General features: G+C 44.8%; 1 protein-coding gene across 10 annotated transcripts in view; it reads right to left on the bottom strand.

Annotated features, from left to right (window-relative positions):
- PHC3 (polyhomeotic homolog 3) overlaps nt 1-18,519 on the bottom strand; it is a 133,935-nt gene extending 115,416 nt beyond the window's left edge. For 4 of the 10 annotated variants that reach the window (XM_029615139.1, XM_029615142.1, XM_029615145.1 and 1 more), the window contains exons 1-4: nt 18,142-18,279; nt 17,529-17,700; nt 16,311-16,466; nt 1,386-1,562 (exon numbers count right to left, since the gene is read on the bottom strand). In XM_029615139.1, the coding sequence (XP_029470999.1) occupies nt 1,386-1,562; nt 16,311-16,466; nt 17,529-17,700; nt 18,142-18,185 (549 nt within the window). In that variant the 5' untranslated portion in view covers nt 18,186-18,279. Of the gene's footprint in view, nt 1-1,385; nt 1,563-16,310; nt 16,467-17,528; nt 17,701-18,141; nt 18,345-18,479 lie in introns of those variants that run through there. The other 6 variants (XM_029615141.1, XM_029615140.1, XM_029615144.1 and 3 more) reach the window with 6 other exon arrangements.
- Between the last annotated feature and the right edge of the window lie 364 nt (nt 18,520-18,883).

Here is an 18,883-nt window from a genome sequence, read left to right as displayed (position 1 = left end):
TCACCTGCCAAGGTGTGAGCAGAATTTTTGGGGGTAAAACTTATGCACATACTTTTGAAAATGCAAACAATTGCAAATCCAACCCATAAGGACACTTCATCACATTGCAGGTAAAAGTAGGCCCCATACAGGTCATATACGCATACTTCAACTCTCATATTGGGTGGACAATGCTGTAAAAGTGCTGTTTTACACATTGAAGTGGCTTGGAAAATGATTCTCTTCTTGACTAGCCCTTGAGAGCTAACACTCCCTTCAGTGGGTCAAAACAAAATGGAGCAGGACAGAGCAAAAGGCACTGTAGCCTGACCATACAAGTGACTCATCGATTACAATGAAAAAAGCATTTGTTTTGAACTTATCTAACTCTTCAATGGACTTAGCAGGAGGGAGCTTGTGATATGACACACATGACCAATGGATGCCGATGCACTTTGCAGCAGCAGGGTCTCTCTCTCAAAGCAAAATATCAGCTGTGTATCAAGAGGGTGGGTAAGCCTTAATCTGGGGAAAGGGGAGAAAACTGCAGGCACCATTCTCAACTAAACGCCGAAGCAGGCAAATGGCCAGCATCGCCCATTCCGCTTCTTACCACCAATCTGTTGCTTTGCAAACATCAAATATAACTTGCATTGTTAGTAGAAGGATTTGTTGCTTAATAATTTGCCTCCAATTGGCTTACTTCTCCCAATAAGCACATATTCTTTATTATTTGAAGTTTCTTGTATTCCGTCTAAACAAAATTTCTGTCCTAAGTGGATTCCAATGTAGTTATCCATTTATTTAATATTAGGACATAATAAAATTCCATTGGTGCTGGTGCTGTAAAGTAACTGATTACACTTATGGTCTTAATTTCTTCTAACTCATTTCAGGCATGCTTATATCAGAGCAGTATGATAAGAATAAAAGCTTTGTTCTTTCTTTAAAATATATGGATTGCTCAGAAAGGTAGGTACACATTAAATATGGTACCTAAAATTTCTGACAAAACGGTGAGAGGAGAAGACTGTGGACCAAAACCTGATTTAGTATTGAGGTCCTGGGGTGAAGCTAGGCTCCCAGGAACCAAGAACTCCAACAAGAGTAGGATGAAGAAAGCCAGTGGCTCTTGTATGTGGCTATATGTCCGTGCATTTATTGTCATGCCTATGTCAGTAATTATTTTGCTCCCAATTCAAAGTCTCTGCAAATATTTCCAATGCCATGTCAGCATCTTGCCGTCACAAGCACACACTTCAGGATTCCCATGGCTCCTCTCCTGCTAAATGGATATTTTCAGTTAATGGTTGCTTGCAAGACTCAATACAGGCCCAAAATGAATTGTGCCCTGATGCAGATTTTAGCTAGAAAATGAAGCACTGGTGTTTTCTTTATAGATTTACCTTAATAAACATTATTTCTCTATTTCTGACGCCAGCCACTGTCCTGCGCCTTCTCTGCTTTTTATCTCCTGGGCTTCTCCTCCCTCTCAGCCGTGTGCCTGTTCCAAGCCCGCTAGCGCCATTTCCAAAGTATCTACAGGAAGAGAGTTCTGGTGCTCTGACAGCACCCCAGTGAGCCTGTAAATGGGAATGCTAACAGTATTTGCATTAACTATAAATATACTTCAGCTATTCTAGCGTGAAACCTTGAAGGGAGAATTATTAAGCAATGAAGGAAGCAGGATATGAACAAGTCCATGATGTCATTTATTGCCCCAGTTTTGCATTCTATGCTCATGAACCAATAAACCCCTCCCACGGGTAAATACTCCAGTTACTGAGGAGAGGGGTGGGGACTGCATCCAGCTGATGGGCTGCAAAATCCCAATCTCTCTCTACTTCTTACTAGCAGGTGAATGGTATGGAAATATTACATGCTGAGATAAGCCCTTCTGGCATGATCTGCAACACATCAACTAACTTAGCTTATGCTTCCCGCGCAGCCCCCTAGATCCCCTTCTCCTACGGCGACGAGCTGTGCTGGAAACGTAAGCTTAATGTAAGCTAACGCTTGCGGCGCTGTCAGTCTCGGAGCAGCGCTGGAGGTGCCAGGAGCAGGGCAGAGGTTCTCTTGCTTCTGGCAGTAGAAAAAGAAAGTATTGGGAGAGGGGTGGGGGATGGTAAGAGGAAGGGGGGGAGGGGGATCCGCGCCATTTCTCATCTTTGCAAGAGGGAGCAGCAGGCTGTTCGTCAAGATTGGTATAAACGTTAACGAAGACCGGGACAGGGAAATTCTGCACCAAAATGTTTATGGGGTTGAGATGAGAAAGGCCCGGAAAGGCCTTCGAAAGATACTGGGGAGGGGAGGGATAGGATTGCCCCAGAAGCTCCTATATTTTATAGTTTTTCCACCCTTATGACCCGAATACTTGGGCAGGAATCATTTAAAGATATCCAGTTAAGTAGCTAGATATTCGGCCACACATCGCTGAATAACTTTAGACTTGCTTCCGAGCAGCTCTAAAGTTATGCGGCTAATTTAGATGGATATACCCGACATTTGGTTAAGTTAGCCGCATTACGGACCCCTCCCCGGAACGCCCCCCAGAACGCCGCTTTTATATACGGCTAAATTAGAACTGGATAACTGGCTGAAATTGCCATATTATCCATTTACCCAGATAACTTGTCAGTTAACCATCTTAGTGGCTTTTGAATATCTACCCCCAAACTACTTGCCCCACCCTAACTCTTCCTCCAGAGTTATTTGCCCCACCCTAACTCTTCCCCCAGAGTTATTCGCCCCACCCTAACTCTTCCCCCAGAGTTACTAACTTTTTAGCCTTCTAGAAATTGGGAGCCTCCTGCACCGAGAGCCTAAATGTAGGCGCTAAGGCCTAGCAAAGTTTCAAAAGGGCCCAACTTAGGGGGTCTGTCTCCAAACGTTAGGAGCCTAAACCTTTTGGGAATTGACCTCTTTGGGCCGAATTTTCCAAGCCATTCATGAACGTAAACCATGGCTACGAGTTAGAGGCACAAGTTATGCTCCTAAAGGTTGTGTGCAAAGAACACGAGTTAAAAGCATAAACATCTTTGCTCGTAGGTTGTGCGCAGAAAACCCACATAAAACCACAAGCAGAACCCCAACACCATCAACTCCAGGTTCAGCCCCACAGACTAACCCTAGCCCCAGAAACTTTAGTCCACCTCCGACGTTAAAAAAACAAGGGTTACGCTATGTTCCTCTCTATACTGGCGGTTAATAGCTAATATCTTAATTAACCTGGGATCTGCATGGTGCAGTGCTAAGCTGTCTGCACTTACTCAGGTTTATGTGCTTAAAATAGGCTTTTTGAAATCATCCTGGGGATTTTAGGCAAAATAGTACGCAGGAAAGTGATTTCACGTCTACTTTTTCAGGCGCTGACAAGAGGCGTTCCCGGAAGAAGTCGAGGCAGGGAAATCCTTTCCAAGTATACTTTTGATTTTCAAAAGATTGCATGTGAACGTTTCGCGTGGACACCGACGCCCGCTTCCTGGCAAGCGTAAACGCATGCGCCTCTGCCCACACGAAGGTCCCCCGTCATCCTGCCAACCACTCTGAAGTTGCAGGCTGAAGACCGCATGTGGTGAAATTGGATTCCCGTTGCGCAGAGCTCCCCTCCAACACAAAACTGCGTGCAGAACCGCACACGGACAGCCGAGCAGGCCTTGTTACATGGGGGCCTCCATGAGGGGGCTGCTTGCTATTTCCTTTGCCTGCCTTGCTAAAATTATAGGCAGCTTTGGGATTGGGAGAAGATGTTGGCTGGCGCACCCTGACTTCATGGATAACAGGCTTCAAATCTAGCTGGCTCCCGATGACCTGTAAAAGAAGGCTGCTTTGTGAATCAAGGGAGCTAGGCCAGGAGGGAGAAAGATTGAGGCTCCAGAAGAACATTGCTTTTTTTTTTTTTTTTTAATTGGGAGAGCCAGGCTGGTAGGGAAGGAAGGAGGGAAATTGGGGCTCTCGGGGATAATTGATTTGTAGGAATGTGCACTGATTTTCTTTTCATGTGATTTTCTTTTCAGGTTTTTTTGTGCTTAATTTCGTTTTTTTAAATGGTTCGGGGGGGGGGGGGGGGGGCAGGTTGTGTTTCCCTAATTTCGGACTTAGTGCGCACTAACCCGAAAAACTAATTATACAAAATTCTGACTTTTTTTTGTTTCGTTTCGGGGCGCTCCCAAAACAAGACAAAAGAGAGAATTTCGTTGCCATTGTCTATTTCGTCTAAAACAAATGCACATCCCTACTGTTTTGTGTATATGAAGAGTCTGGCTGAGAGTGAGGAAGTGAGACTGCGGCTTTGGGAGAGGGTGGGCTTTTGTACTGGGGAGCCAGGCGAAAGGAGCAGATTTTTAAAGAGAAGCTGAGTACCAAGGCTAGCAAGCAGCATAGACATTCAAACAGGAGCCACATATAACATTTATGCTAGAAAAAACACATGCCCAACTAGTATTTCAGGAAATTGCGCATTATATATATTTCAAGATTTATTAGAGAAAAGACATCAAAGCTGCCCTTTTGGGAACGCCACTGAACATTTGAGTCATTGTTCCCACAAAGTGGAGAGACAGGGGGAGGTTTCAATCCTTTGGCACACGCAGTATAAGGAAACCAGGAACAAGCCGGAACCAGAACAAAAGACAACATAAAACATGCGGAAAAAAAAGTTTGTACACATGGAGGTTGTAGGCATAAATGGATAGGTTATTGGCAGTATCCAACATTATACTGCTATAATTTTCCATGACACAGGCTAACTTTATTTGGCACTATTCTATAACAAAAGCATGCATTACATTTATGCTGGCTCAAAAAGAGTATCATTGCCTCCAAAGCCAAACTGAATACATATAGTCAGAAAACTAAATATTCTCATCTCCATGTTACTTACTGAACTCGGAACAACATAATTGTTTGTAATAAGACTAATTCTGGTCAATAACAAATATAAGTCCTTGAAGTATTGCAAGTAATTCAGTAAAGAACCTATATAATAGTGTCACTAAATATGGGATTAATTTAAATCAATGCCACCTTGCACTATCAAGTATGTCAGCAGTTCTCCAAGCAAAAGCAAGTGCTAAAACCCCAATCTGTAAAGTTTTATATGATTTAGTTGATATCACCCCTATCTGGCACAGATGGAGTCCTAATATTGGAGAGAATACTGGAAAACCCAAGAACCACAATCTTCAGATATTTCAACATCTATGTGGATGATCAAATACTAGCCAGTGTGCATGACTTCCTTACCTCCACAGATGTCCTTGGCTTGACCTTGCGGGTCAACAAATCAACAGAAGATGTGAGCCACACACCTGCCCTGGTTCTTGCCTCAAACTCGTTGCTACAAGCATTATCTATTGGAAAAATGCCAATCACCCAATTCTCCTGGTTGGACTATGACATGGATCTTTTTGTTTTAAAGAAACTTCCCCGCTAAACAGAATAAAAACACAAACTCCACAAAATTAGTCAGCCCTACCATGCACATAAACTCAGAGACTGTTCTAAATCCTCAAAAACCAACCTGCAGAGATAACAACTGAAATACGAACTCATAACAGGTCTGCAAACTCAAAAATCTTAAACCTATAACTTGGTTTACACCAGAATTAACCGACGTAAACAAACTGAAAGACAGCTAAAACAAATGGCAGAAATCAGCATTGCAGTCTGAAAAACAAATGACTGCAAGTGACACCAAGCATTTAGCTGAAGTGCTATCACCAAGGCAAAGAAATCCTACTTCTCAAAACTATCAATCAAAGAATTCTCCAGAGAACTATTTCAAACAGTAAAGAAATAACTAGGATCTACATCATCTCATGCCTCTTCCATGGCAACCAGCTAAGCTAGCAAAATTCTTCTTAGAAAAGATCACATTTAACTGGACAGACCTAAACTCTGGCACCCCAGACAATCTACTGCTAGCCCATAAGATCACACTCTCGCACAGCTTCACATCCTTTCGCCCCTTACTAGACAAAGACATGGATACCCTTCTACCTAACATAAAAGCTACAACATACTGTGATAACATTTGCCTCTCCTGGATAATAAAACAAGTTCCATCTGGTCTACTTGATCATATCCATTCAACTGTAAACGCATTGTTAGTTGGGTGGGGGCATGTATCCAACTGATTTTAAAAAAGCATATCAGACCTGAACACTAATGAGCTGAGCCTCAAACCTATCATTTCTGGAAAGATAATAGAAAATGCTGTTCTAATATAGCTATATGGCTTCCTATCAACCATAACCAAGCTTCATTTCAGCACGAAGTAAGCCTAACTGACAAACTCCGATTATACACGAACTGGAGGAGAGAAGCCCTGTGGATACGACTTGATCTCTTGGCAACTTTTGACACCGTCAACTATGATATCCTAATCAACTGTCTAAATTTTCATTCCTGTAGTACCACGGATCAGTCCAAACACCTGGGTTCTGTCCACTCGCCAGCAGATGGAGGCAGAGAAAGTTCCAACTGACGCCGCCCCTTCCGTGAGGTGCACCTACAGTACTTCAGTATTTAAATGTATCGAAGCAGAAGAAATGAAAAACCCAACTAAGTAGGTAACTGCAAAAAACCTGAGAGAACATTCCAGAAGAACCAGACTCACTGACCCAAACGGCAGCAGAGCACCTAACAACATAGAACAAACATTTTATTTGAAAAATACTTATCTGCAAAGTAAATAACAAGAACGAGCGGACTCTGTTATCCCCAAACTGAAATGGACGGGACTCTGGACTGATTCGTGGTACTACAGGAATGAAAATTAGCAGGTAAGAACCAATTTTCCTTTCCCTGTACATACCTGGATCAGTCCGGCTCCTGGGATGTACCAGAGCTCCTTTACACAGGGTGGGACCCTGAGAGTCCCGCTCGGATCACAGCTTCACCGAAGCCCCCAGATCCTAGGGCCTGAACATCCAGACGATAATGTCTAGAAAAAATGTGTAAAGACTTCCAAGTTGCTGCCCTACAAATCTCTTGCGGGGAAACTTGCTGACACTCCGCCCAGGTAGTTGCTTGTGAACGAGTAGAATGAGCACAAAGACCGGGCGGAAGCAACCAACCATGAAGTAAGTATGCCAAACCAATAGCTTCTTTTAGCCATCGGGCTATAGTAGCCCTAGATGCTTTGTGTCCTCTCTTGGGGCCGCTCCAGAGCACAAAAAGATGGCCTCGAATGCCACCAGTTGGTTCTTGGTTCCCTCCTGGTGGTTGATATAAGCCACTGTCATCGCATTGTTGGAAAGGATTCTGACTTCCCCTGAAGAAGTGGTAGAAAAGCCTGTAAGGCTAGCCTCACCGCTCTGGTCTCTAAACAATTGATCGACCAAAGAGATTCCTCTGGGGACCATTGGTCCTAAACAGACTTGTTGAGATAAACTGCCCCCCAGCCGGATACTCTGGCATCCGTAGTGACTACTGTCCAAATTGTAGCCACTAGGTCTACTCCACGATGCAAATTCTGCGATAGGAGCCACCAATCGAGACTGGAACGAGCAGAGTCTGTAAGAGGAAGGGGAAGGTGAAACTGTTCCAGCACTGGATTCCAGCAGGAAAGCAATGCTGACTGAAGAGATCTCATATGAGCAAAAGCCCACGGAACTAACTCCAAAGTGGAAGCCATGGAGCCTAGAACTTGAAGATAATGCTCTGGGAGGAGACTTGGACAACAGGAACCGAATCTGACACTGTATTTTCCAGATTTGTTCATTCGTGAGAAAAACTTTCCACAACCGTGTGTCGAACAGGGCTCCCAGGAACTCCAAAGACTGGCACGGTACTAAGTGACTCTTCGCTGGGTTGACTACCCAGCCTAACGACTGCAGCAACTGAAGAACTCGAGACACAGCCGAGCGACAGAGAAGTTCCGATTTTGCTCGAATGAGCCAATCGTCCAGGTAGGGATGAACAAAGAATCCCTCCCTTCGGAGCTGAGTGGCTACTACAACCATTATCTTGGTGAAAGTTCTGGGTGCCGTGGCGAGACTGAAAGAAGGGCGCAAAATTGGAAATGATCCCCCAGAATCGAGAATCTCAGAAACCTCTGATGGTCGGAACAAATTCCTATATGAAGATAAGCCTCGGTCAGATCGAGAGAAGCTAGGAACTCGCCTTTGTGGACTGATGCTAAGACAGCTCTTAAGGTCTCCATACGAAACCTTGGAATTCGCAGACACCGATTGACCCTTTTTAAATCTAGAATGAGACGAAATATGCTGTCCCTTTTGGGCACGATGAAGTAGATGGAATATCGACACTTTCGTCTTTCCGGCGGAGGAACTGGAACAATGGCCCCGAGCTCGCTTAAGCGATGTAAGGTGTCCCATACCGCCTGACACTTTTGAGTGTAAGAGCATGGAGAGACGAGAAAACGCTTGCGGGGGTGCCATGCAAAATCTAAAGCGTAGACTTGTTTTATTACAGAAAGAACCCATTGGTCCGATGTTATTTTGGCCCATTCCTTGAAATAGAGAGACAATTGGTTTCCCACCACCGGAACCGAAGAACGGACTGGCCTCATCTCATTGAGAAGTTTTCGCTCCACCAGAAGGCTGGGAGGGCCCAGGTCTCCCATAGCGACGTCCTCAAAAGGGCTGAGTCCAAGACTGCTGTCTAGTTGGCTGTTACCGAAAGGAAGAACCTAAACAGCGGGAAGAGCGAAATCTATGATTTCCTCAGAAACATGATCTGGAAGGTAATGACCCCCTTGTCTTGGGCTTATCCTCAGGCAGACAATGTACCTTATTGTCTCCTAAGGAATGAATCAAGTCCTCAAGATCTTTCTCAAAGAGAAGTTTACCCTTAAAAGGCAAAGATCCCAATTGAGCTTTGGAAGAGACATCCGCAGACCAGTGTCTTAACCAGAAAAGTCTGCGGGCAGAAACAGCCAAAACTATCAATCTGGCTGAGGTACGCAACAAATCATAAAGAGCGCCAGCACTGTAAGCAACAACGGCTTCCAAACGCCCAACTTGAATAGCTTCGGATTCAGAAAGAGAAGAATTACTCTGCAGGAGCTGAACCCAGCGGAGCCCTGCTCTTAAGGCGAAGCTGCTGCACATAGCAGCTTGGACTCCAAGAGCCAAAACTTCAAAAATCTTTTTTAGTTGAACCTCTAGCTTATGATCCTGAAGATCTTTGAGAGCTGTAGTACCAGTTACCAGGATAATTGTCTTTTTGGTAACCGCAGAAACCGCTGCATCAAGCTTGGGAACCCATAAAAGGTCCAAAGCATCCTCAGGCAGAGGATATAGCTTATCCATGGCCTTACTGACCTTTAATCCCATGTCAGGAGTGTCCCATTCGCGAAATAATAAGTCTGTGACCGAAAGATGAAAAGGAAAATACCAAGCTGGGCCACGAAGACCAACCATGACCGGGTCAATTGAACCCATATGAGAATCCTGTGGTGGAGAATCAATTCCCAACTCCTCAAGAAAAGCAGGAATGAGAGGAATAAGCTCATCCTTCCTAAAGAGGCGGACCACCTTAGGATCACTGTCTTCGACCACATGGGAACCCTGAAAGGGCAAGGGATCCTGACCAGGAGCAGAATCAGGATCTTGAGGAGCAATGTCACTTGGGTCACCCTGGTCTGACTCTGAGGTGTCAGTAGAGGTGTCTGGTAAGACCCGAGACACCGGAGTCCTGAGAGAGCGTTTACGTTTAGGAATGTCCATCCCCCCCAAGGATTTGTTCCTTTTAGAAGCTGATTTATGAGACAGCGGTACTGAATGAGAAATCCCCTCAGGGTTCTTTTTAGAGGATTTTCTGGCCTTGAAAGCCTTATGTAAAAACATAATAAAGTCGGAAGAAAATGAAGAAGAGGAGTCTGAAGTCCCCTCAGGACTCTCCTCACCAGTAGCAGCTAAATTAGCAAAAAAATCACCTCCCTCGGAGGCTAATTGCTGTGGAGAAAGAGGAGGAGGAGAAACACCCCCCCCCCCTCTGGTGCAAGGGAAGCAGTGCGAAAGGAGCCTGAAATAGCTTCCATTGAAGCAGTAAAGAGTCTGCAGCAGAAACACGCAGGTGTCTCGGTCTAACAGAGCGATGGAGAGAAGAAGAAATGGCACCCGCAGCTGCCCCCGGGGAGGCCGTCACGAGATACTCTCGCCCGTGAGTCTCCACACGCGCGGCATTTCTAAGAACGAGCCGGCTGAGGAGAAAATGAAACTAAAAGAAAAAAAAAAACCTGCCGACCGCCCAACGCAGCGAAAAAGGTAACGGGGAGTCCGACTGGCAAAGCAAAAAGGCTGCAAAAAGTATTTACTTCAGAAAAACATATAATTAAGTTAATTCTTTATTTTATTTTCTTTTTTTTTTTATACGACCTGAGAAGAAGCTGGGTCCTCTGCTCCCCGGTATCACCCCAAAAGCTGCAGCAAACTAAGGCTAAGGGTCCTCAACCCCTAAAGCCAAGAGCCTCAAATACCAGGGAGGATGGTGCCCTCAGGACCTGCCAGCCCCTTGGGAAGCTAGTCTCTGCTTATCATTTCTTCAACAAAAAAAGTTTTGTTTTTTTTTAAACTAAAGTAAACTAAGAAATACTAAAAGAAAGGTTAAATTTCACAAAAAAAAACCTCTTTCTTTTTCCTTTTTTTTTTTTTAAACTAACTGACTAAGAACCTGACTGTAGATTTTGAACCGCCACCATCTGCTGGAGGCAGAGAAATCTTGACATATTGTAGGTGCACCTCACGGAAGGGGCAGAGTCAGTTGGAACTTTCTCTGCCTCCATCTGCTGGTGAGTGGACAGAACCCAGGAGTCTGGACTGATCCGGGTATGTACAGGGAAAAGACCTTTAACTTTCAGGGCCGGAGCTACTCTGGTTCAAATCCTTCACCAGATCCACCCCCAAACATGATACCTGAAATACTCATCCTTATACCCCTTGCTCTCTCTTGTGGAGTGTCTCAGAGGTCTGTACTATCACCCACCCTATTTAATATCTCTACAGCCCGTAGATAAACTATTCCAGGACAATCACATCACCCACTACTCATATACCAAAAACATTCAGCTAGTAATCCCTCTTGACCTGGACCCTGACAGTGGATAGGAAAAAATGATCCAGACCACTTAGATATCAAGATGACCCTTGAAGTTCGCAGTTTCGGATTTATTTTAGACTCCACAGTCTCTCTATGGAAGCTCAAATCCTAGCAGTATCTTAATCAGCTTTGTTCCAACTATGTTATCCTTGTGCTTCTGCCACAGTCCATTCAGGCCTGTGTGACTTCCCATCTGGACTACTGCAGCTTGCTTTACACTGAGATTCCAAGAAGTCTTCCAAAAAGTTGAATGTTGCTGAATACAAAAAAAAAAAGGGGGGGGAGGGGGGAAGGATCACTCTCATCCTAAAATCTCTGTATCAGCTCCCAGCATTCTACCGTGCCAAGTTCAAAATGCTGATGCTGGCCTTTAAGGCCATTAGAGATGATGATCCAACCTAGCTCAGCAGTCGTATAAAGTGTTATATGCCGTCCCCACCTCCACCTCAAGCCTGCCTCGCCATTCCCATGCAACTTACAAAGAAACTGCTCCTTACAAGGACCACGGAAGAGCCTTCTTGGGTTTCGTTCCAACCCCGTGGAACTGCCCATCACTTAACATAACGACTTGCACCCAAACTCCTAAATTTCAGAAAATTACTAAAAACCATGACTCTTTGAGGCAGCCTTCAGACTAGAAGCTGAAATAGAAATGTGACAGACAGGCCAGAAGGTCTTTTTCTGCTATCAAGTCTGTCCATTCACCTAACCAATTCAGCGTTACAATCCTTACCATTCCTTGAGATCCTCTGTTTATTTCATGCTTTCCTGAAGTCAGACACTGTCCTCATCTCCACCAGCTCCACAGGGGGACTGTTCCATGCGGTAGAAACTACCGTTAAGTCTGTTCTACTATTGCACTTCTACTACTCTCCTGCAATCTTTCTCTAGCCTCAAATCCATTGCTCTTTATACAGATGAAATCTAGAAAACTACCTCGTACCTTGCCCTAAAAGACTATTTGACAAAACTACCTCACACCTTACCCTGTTGTCACCTTAGCTGGACAAAGAGCAACATTTGAATTTCCACCACGGAGACTGTCTCTATCAAACTAAGCACACAGCTGGATAAAATGTAGCCAAATAATTCAGAGGCAATCTGAGCAGAGCAAAGTTTTTTGTATAATGCTGGTGTTCAGCATCATCCAGCAAAGGTATTCAGCTAACTTTAAGACTGCCTGAGCGCAGTCCTAAAAAATATTATTTTATTTTTATTCCGCTTTTTGGCACTTCAAAGCGGATTACATCCAGGTACTGCATGCATTTCCCTATCCCCAGAGGGCTTACAATCTAAGTTTATACTTGAGCAATGGAGGGTAAAGTGACTTGCCCAAGATCACAAAATGCAGCAGTTGGGACTCGAACCCTGGCTGCTCTAACCACGGCTACTCCTCCAAGTTAACCAGATAAGTTCATCTGGTGAGCTTGTCCAGACGCCACGCTGCTGAGTGTTGGCCTCTAAAAATCAAAACTGCCTTGCACCTTACCCTGTCATCACCTAAAATGCCACTTGACAAAGCAGGATTATTCCTGCTCACCTAGAAATGAGCCTGCAATTTAGCAATCACCACCTTAAAAGACTAATTTGATATTCACTAAAAGTGCTCAGGCAGTTTTTAACCCCATATCCCTGTGTTCTCTTCTGTTCCCTTTACTTCATTTTGCCTCCCCAAATGTTACTCTGCATGCTTTTGGTTACTTTACCATCACCCCAGTACCATTATCTTATCCATGAATATTAAAAACGCTTACAAATGCTGCTGTAAATCCAAGGGCCGCAGGACACCTTTCTGGTTGGGTAGGCCAACCAAGCTCCACCCCCAACTCCCCAATTATGCCCACAGAGCCCACTGCCAAGTTTTTACTTTAGATTTACAATTAATGTCATTCTTTCTTGCATTATATTCTTCATGTGAATCAGGGTATAAATATTCATTCCCTGTCCAACCAATAAAAAGCTTGATGTTAAAAAAAACCAGAAATAACGGTAAAGTTAAAAATGACCAAAGAAATAGCATGACTTATAGAGGTGTCAGTATTAAGCAACTATTCTGTGCTATGTATGGACGGAAAGAAGCTGATCATGTAGCAAGACATGTAATCAGAGACCCACAAAACATGGCCTAAAGATACAGAAACAGTCCCGCTTGTTTGGGCACCACCACTCACCTAATTAAAATGTACTTCCCAGCTCAATATTTTGCCTGTATGTATTACACCCTGCAAGTGCCAGAAAGAAGGCACTTGTAAGCATTAAGAGCACTAACAGTAAAATTGAGAGACTACAACAATACCTGTAACCGTAAGGGTACCTTGCACATCCCTCCCATCAAGAAGGCCCGCCTCACCTCAACAAGAGAGCGTGCCCTATCTATTGCTGGCCCCACTCGCTGGAATACACTACCCACTAATCTACGCCTAGAGCCCTGCCCTTAGAAATTCAAGATAAAGCTAAAAACATGGCTCTTCCACCAGGCATTTCCAGCCTAGATCCATTTTTTCATTCCCCCTTCTCTCTACCCTACCCCCCAAACCCCCTTTAGTTTAATGCCCTATTCCCAGTACTCATAGATATGTTTAACTCGCACAATATCTCCCCCAATCCAGTAATTTGTATAATATGTATATTTTGTAAACTATGTTATCTTGACGTTATTTCTTGTTATTTTTCACTGGTTTCGCTTTCTTCTCTTTTTTCTTTCCTTCACTCATCTCCTTATAGCCTTCTTTATTACAGCACCCCTGATGCCACTCGCTCCTTCCTGCTATCCCCTGCCCCGCACCTGTTAAATGTAATTTCCATCTTTTTGTTGATGTAAACCGATATGATGTATCTACTAATGTCGGTATAGAAAAGCTGTTAAATAAATAAATAAATAAATAAATAAATAAATAAATAAATACCCAACATACCTTGGCTTAAGAGTGAGGTTCATTCTTATCCATGTATGTGCAAGACAAACCAAACATACAGCCTGTACCTCCAGTTCTGTAAATATATGCTCTGCATCCACAGAACCCACCCCCAATACACACACACACTCTTTCAAAAATGGCAGCAGAGCAGGATGTTTCCTTGTACACCTCATCGTTCAAAAAAATATTCTAATTCTGGTGTCATCTAAGCAATAGAACACAAACTCCCTCCTCTACCAGGCATATTCTGAAATACAACAAAATCCTGCAAAAACAAACAAACAAACAAAACTGTACACTCAGCACATACCACAGCAGCATTAATTCTCTGGACTTCAATAGCAATAGCTCTACCTATGAGAAGGCAGCACTGCAAATATTACACCAGGCTCTAGAACACCAATATACCTCCTGTTGGGAAAAAGATAATGAACAAGATTGCTGCAGATCCCTATATTTTAGCAAAATACCTCAGCTCAGTCACACTTGTAGAACACAGACAGACTATTACCAAATGCAGAATAGTGGACCACATAAGACATAAGAAATGCCATGCAGGGTCAGACCAAGGTACTGTACATCGAGCCACAAGTACCCAACACACCCAAAAAAGTAGATCCACAAACTACAAATTTGCAGACAAAAAAGGAAATGGAATCCCCACTAAGCCAGAGCAAAACTGGAAAACTAGGAACAGAAATATATCTTTCCATGCTAATCCAAGGCCCTATCATCATTCTTGTGGAGAGTGAGGGGTGTTATGTGGGGGCTCGCCGAGCTCCTGTCATTTTCCTTGTGGAGAATGGGAAGGGCTTTGTTATATAACACTCACCCCAACACCCATATGAATAACATGGGGGCTCAGCGGCCCAAAAATAAAAACTTCCCACCCCAGCCATGTGATACTTTGCTCTCCCTACTACCTGCCCATCACCAGGGATGTAGCAAAGCTTGAGGAATGACCTACAGACTGGTAACTAAGCCTTAATGCTAAAAAAAAAATAATGCAGTCATGCATTCAGGCTGCAAAAAACCAAAGGGAGCAGTGCAGTATAAAGATAAAATTCTTCTAAGCACAAAAGAACGACTGATATTGGGGTAATCATATCGGATGATCTTAAGGTGGCCAAACAGATGGACATGGTGATGGCAAAAGCTGGAGGGGATGGTTGGCTGCACAGGGAGAGGAATGGTCAACAGAACAAAGGTGATATTGCCCCTGTATAAGACCCTGGTGAGAACTCATTCGGAAAACTGTGTACAATTCCTACAGCCACACCTTCAAAGGGATATAAACCGATTACAGTCGGCCCAGATGGTGGCTACTAAAATGGTCAGTGGTCTTCATTCTGAAGCATGAAACAGACTTCTGAACACGTATACCCTTGAAGAGAGGCAGGATAGGGTGGATATGATAGAGATATTTAAATACCTCCAAGGTTTCCATGCACAGGAGGTGGCCCTCTATCAAAAGAAAGGAGGCGCTAGAATGAGAGGATGAACATGAACGGGAGGTAGACTCAGGAACAATCTAATGCAATATTGTTTTTGCAGAGAGGGTGGTGGATGCATGGAACAGCCTCCCCTTGGAAGTGGTAATGATAAGGATGTTATCTTGAATTCAAGAAAGCATGGAATAAACACAGAGAATTTCTGAGGGAGTGGGAGAGATTGTAAAGCTGAATGATTAGTGTGGATGGGCAAACTAGACAGGCTATATAGTCTTTCTGCTGTCATGTCTCTGTGTTTCTAATATCATCCCAACCCGTCTTTTTTTCCACATGACCAGCAGGTATTCTCGACTTCCTCTCTTTCTGTCCCCCGACCCACCAAAGGAACAAGGATGGGAAGAGGACCCCAGCCTGCCTCAAATCCCCAGCTAGCCTCAGACCTCCAGTCTTGGACCCCCCAGCCAGTCTTGAACCCCGTCCTCCCCAGTGCCTAGCCTCGGAGTCCAGCCCCCAGTCACTTACCCTATACCCTCTCAGAAGTATTCCTGCAGCAGGCATGACACAGCTCTGCAAGTCTGAGCCTGTGAGATTCAGTGCGAGACTACAGGCACCAGCATAGCTCAAACGAGATTCAGCATGAGAATACAGCTTTGGCACGGCTCAAACTTGCAGAGCCACGCCATGTCTGCCGCAGGAGTATTTCTGGGAGGGTGCGGCAACAATTTGGTGGGGTCATGGCCAGGGTGGCCGACTGTGTTCCAATGCCCATATGTAAAGCTGAACTTACTCTGACCTCTTTTGCTGGAAGAGGGTGAAATAAATAAATGATAAGGATGATGATGATATAAATAGTACTTGAAAGTGAAGCCAGCAATCTGCTCTCTTTCAATCTTACCTGCTGAACTGTGGCCAGGCTCTGGAGCTGAGTGCTACTTAAATGCTGCTGCTGGAGAGCTGCAGTCTGCAGCATTAAATGCTGCTGCTGGGCAGCGTACATCTGCTGGAGGTACTGAGCAGCTGAACTTGGACGATGCAGAGCCTGCTGGATTACCTGTGGGATGTCAGTTGTGAATTAGCTAGAATTGCAATATGGGCAATTTGACAACACAGCCAGTCAGTCAAGAGTGGAAAGTCAATCTAGGTTTCAGAAAACCAATCATCTTAAATTATAGCTTGTCATCACCTAGTCACTATAACCATATGTTCCAGATTAGAGGGTACACCATGGCCACCTATGCCTCATACTTCTACATTTACTCTTCCCTAACCACAAAAGTCAGAGAACTACATCAAAGAAATTAAAGGTCAGAGTAAAAATTAATCTCAACTGTAAGAGAGTGACTGGAAAGCAGAAGGCTTGGGCACAGGTGTCATTTTTGTAGGGGGGGGGGTAGATATGGGGGAACTGTGCCCCCCTACAGGTGCTAGTGCTTAATCAGGCATCTTCTGCACCCCCATCAATAGAATCTCCGTACACCTTGCCCTGCCAAACTAAGCAGGTAAACTACACCTATGGGCTTGAGGCTCAATCCCACTTCTGACAACTCAACTTCTGACCAAATGTATAAAGAGGTTTTGCCCATTTTGGGGCTATGAGAGAAATGCTGAGCATATCTGTCCCTTTATTTCCCATTGCATCAGGTTCCCAACTAGCTTTTAATCTTTCTAGGGAGACACTCAGTGTACTTGTATGTAATTTGTTCTAAAGTGCTCTGGTTTAGGGTACTACATAAATGCTAAAGTAATAACTTCAACTAATGATTTTGTCCCAAAGGGACACAACTGACCAGGCTGTTAATTTGTGGCACACACAAAGTGTTCTTGTCATTTGAAGCTGCTTGGAATGCCATGTATCACAAGAATTGTGTAGGGAACTGGAGATTTGCTAATTCTGCACAGTTCTCATTCCTTCTGCTGCAGTTTTGCGGGGTAATGGTCACAAACGTGTACACTCTTTTGTGAACAGAGGCAAAACACATATGTAAACACACAAGAAAAGGAACCAACCAGGAACAGCATCCTAAGACATTTTAACCCTAACGCTTTGCTATTTATTAGATGAAGTCACTTTCTGCTAGTTGCGGACCCTTGCTACTACTGCTGCCTGCCCTACCTGCACAGCATGGCGATCACTGCCACTATAGACAGAGATCTGGGGAGGCTGAGTCCGGAGAGATGAGGAGGAGGAGGAGGCAGCTGATGTTGTGGCGGTGCTGGTAGTACTGGATGCGGAGGATGTGGTTGTGCTCTGCTCGTTCTCCATGCTGCCACTGTGTTCTTTCAACCTAAGGAATACAGAGTATACACACAGCAAATATAGTTTTTGTATGTCGTAGTGTCATCGTTGATCACCAGTGTCCACATTACAAGACGTCACATGGCCTCACACTGCTGTACATCAATGTAGAGAGACACTGCAATCACAAGACAAAGCAAAGCCGCAATAACTTTCCTGTGGTACAGTATTTCTACACCTTGTAAGAATGATGTGCTAAAATAATCAGTCATCTTCCAAAAAAAACAAATAAACCTTGCACACCTAGTGTGCAAGGTTTATTTCTAAACCTTTAGGTCTAAAGAAGTTAGCAAGTGACAATAATCACAAAATCGTGCATAATTTTTTAAAAAGTCTTAAAAAAAAAAAGAAGCCACATAGTATCATCCTTTTTAACATGAATGATTTGTTTACGATGTTTATTAGGGCGTAACGAAAGCAGATGCTACACCTGTCAGCGCGAGGCAGGGAAGTTAAAATGATGTCATTTAGCATTTCCTACGTTTCATTATGTGCAGCTCGCATGGCAGAGCAGATCTCCGGGGGCTTCCCTCCCCGACCGGACTCTCCTCTTCACAGTTTCCCCGTTTTGGGGGCAGCTGCGCCGCTTGCGCGGGGCGTGGCTTAATGCCTGCAGCCTCGGGCTCTTGGCCACGTCCGTACCGGTGGCGGCCCCCGGGGCGGCCCAGCCGCGCGCGCCCCCCCCCCCATTCCTCCCGTCCCTCCTCGAGTAGATCCCGAATGCCCCCTCTCCCCCCCCCCCGCCTCTGCCGCCGATCATTCACTCACTCCGCTTCCGCCATCTTCTCTCCTCCGTCAGTAGGAGACGCTGCGCATGCGCCCGATCCCCCTCCCCACCGCAAAAGGGGTCAATGGAACGACCCCCCCCCCCCCCTCCCCGCGCGCACCGTTTCCGGCCGGGAAGCTGCGGCGGCGGCGGCCCTGCTGCTCTTCAGCTCGGGTTTGTGGAGAGGCGAGGAAGCAGGGACGCCCTTGGCGAAGTCACTTGGATGCCTTTGTCTCTGATTTCATCCTAAACTAGAAGCTGCTTACATTTTCTGGCTGTAATGCCCGGGGGGGTCGGGGGGGTCTGCTCGTTAAAGAGGAGGCATCCACATTTGATAATGTGCCCGCTTCTGGGAAGTAGGAAAAAATAACCGGACACCAAATTCTTAACAGGATTTTTTGTCAGT

This window comes from Rhinatrema bivittatum, chromosome 9 (assembly GCF_901001135.1).
Source record: "Rhinatrema bivittatum chromosome 9, aRhiBiv1.1, whole genome shotgun sequence".
Lineage (NCBI taxonomy): Eukaryota > Metazoa > Chordata > Amphibia > Gymnophiona > Rhinatrematidae > Rhinatrema > Rhinatrema bivittatum.
Note: the sequence above shows the minus strand (reverse complement) of the source record. Positions and strands in the feature narration are given on the sequence as shown.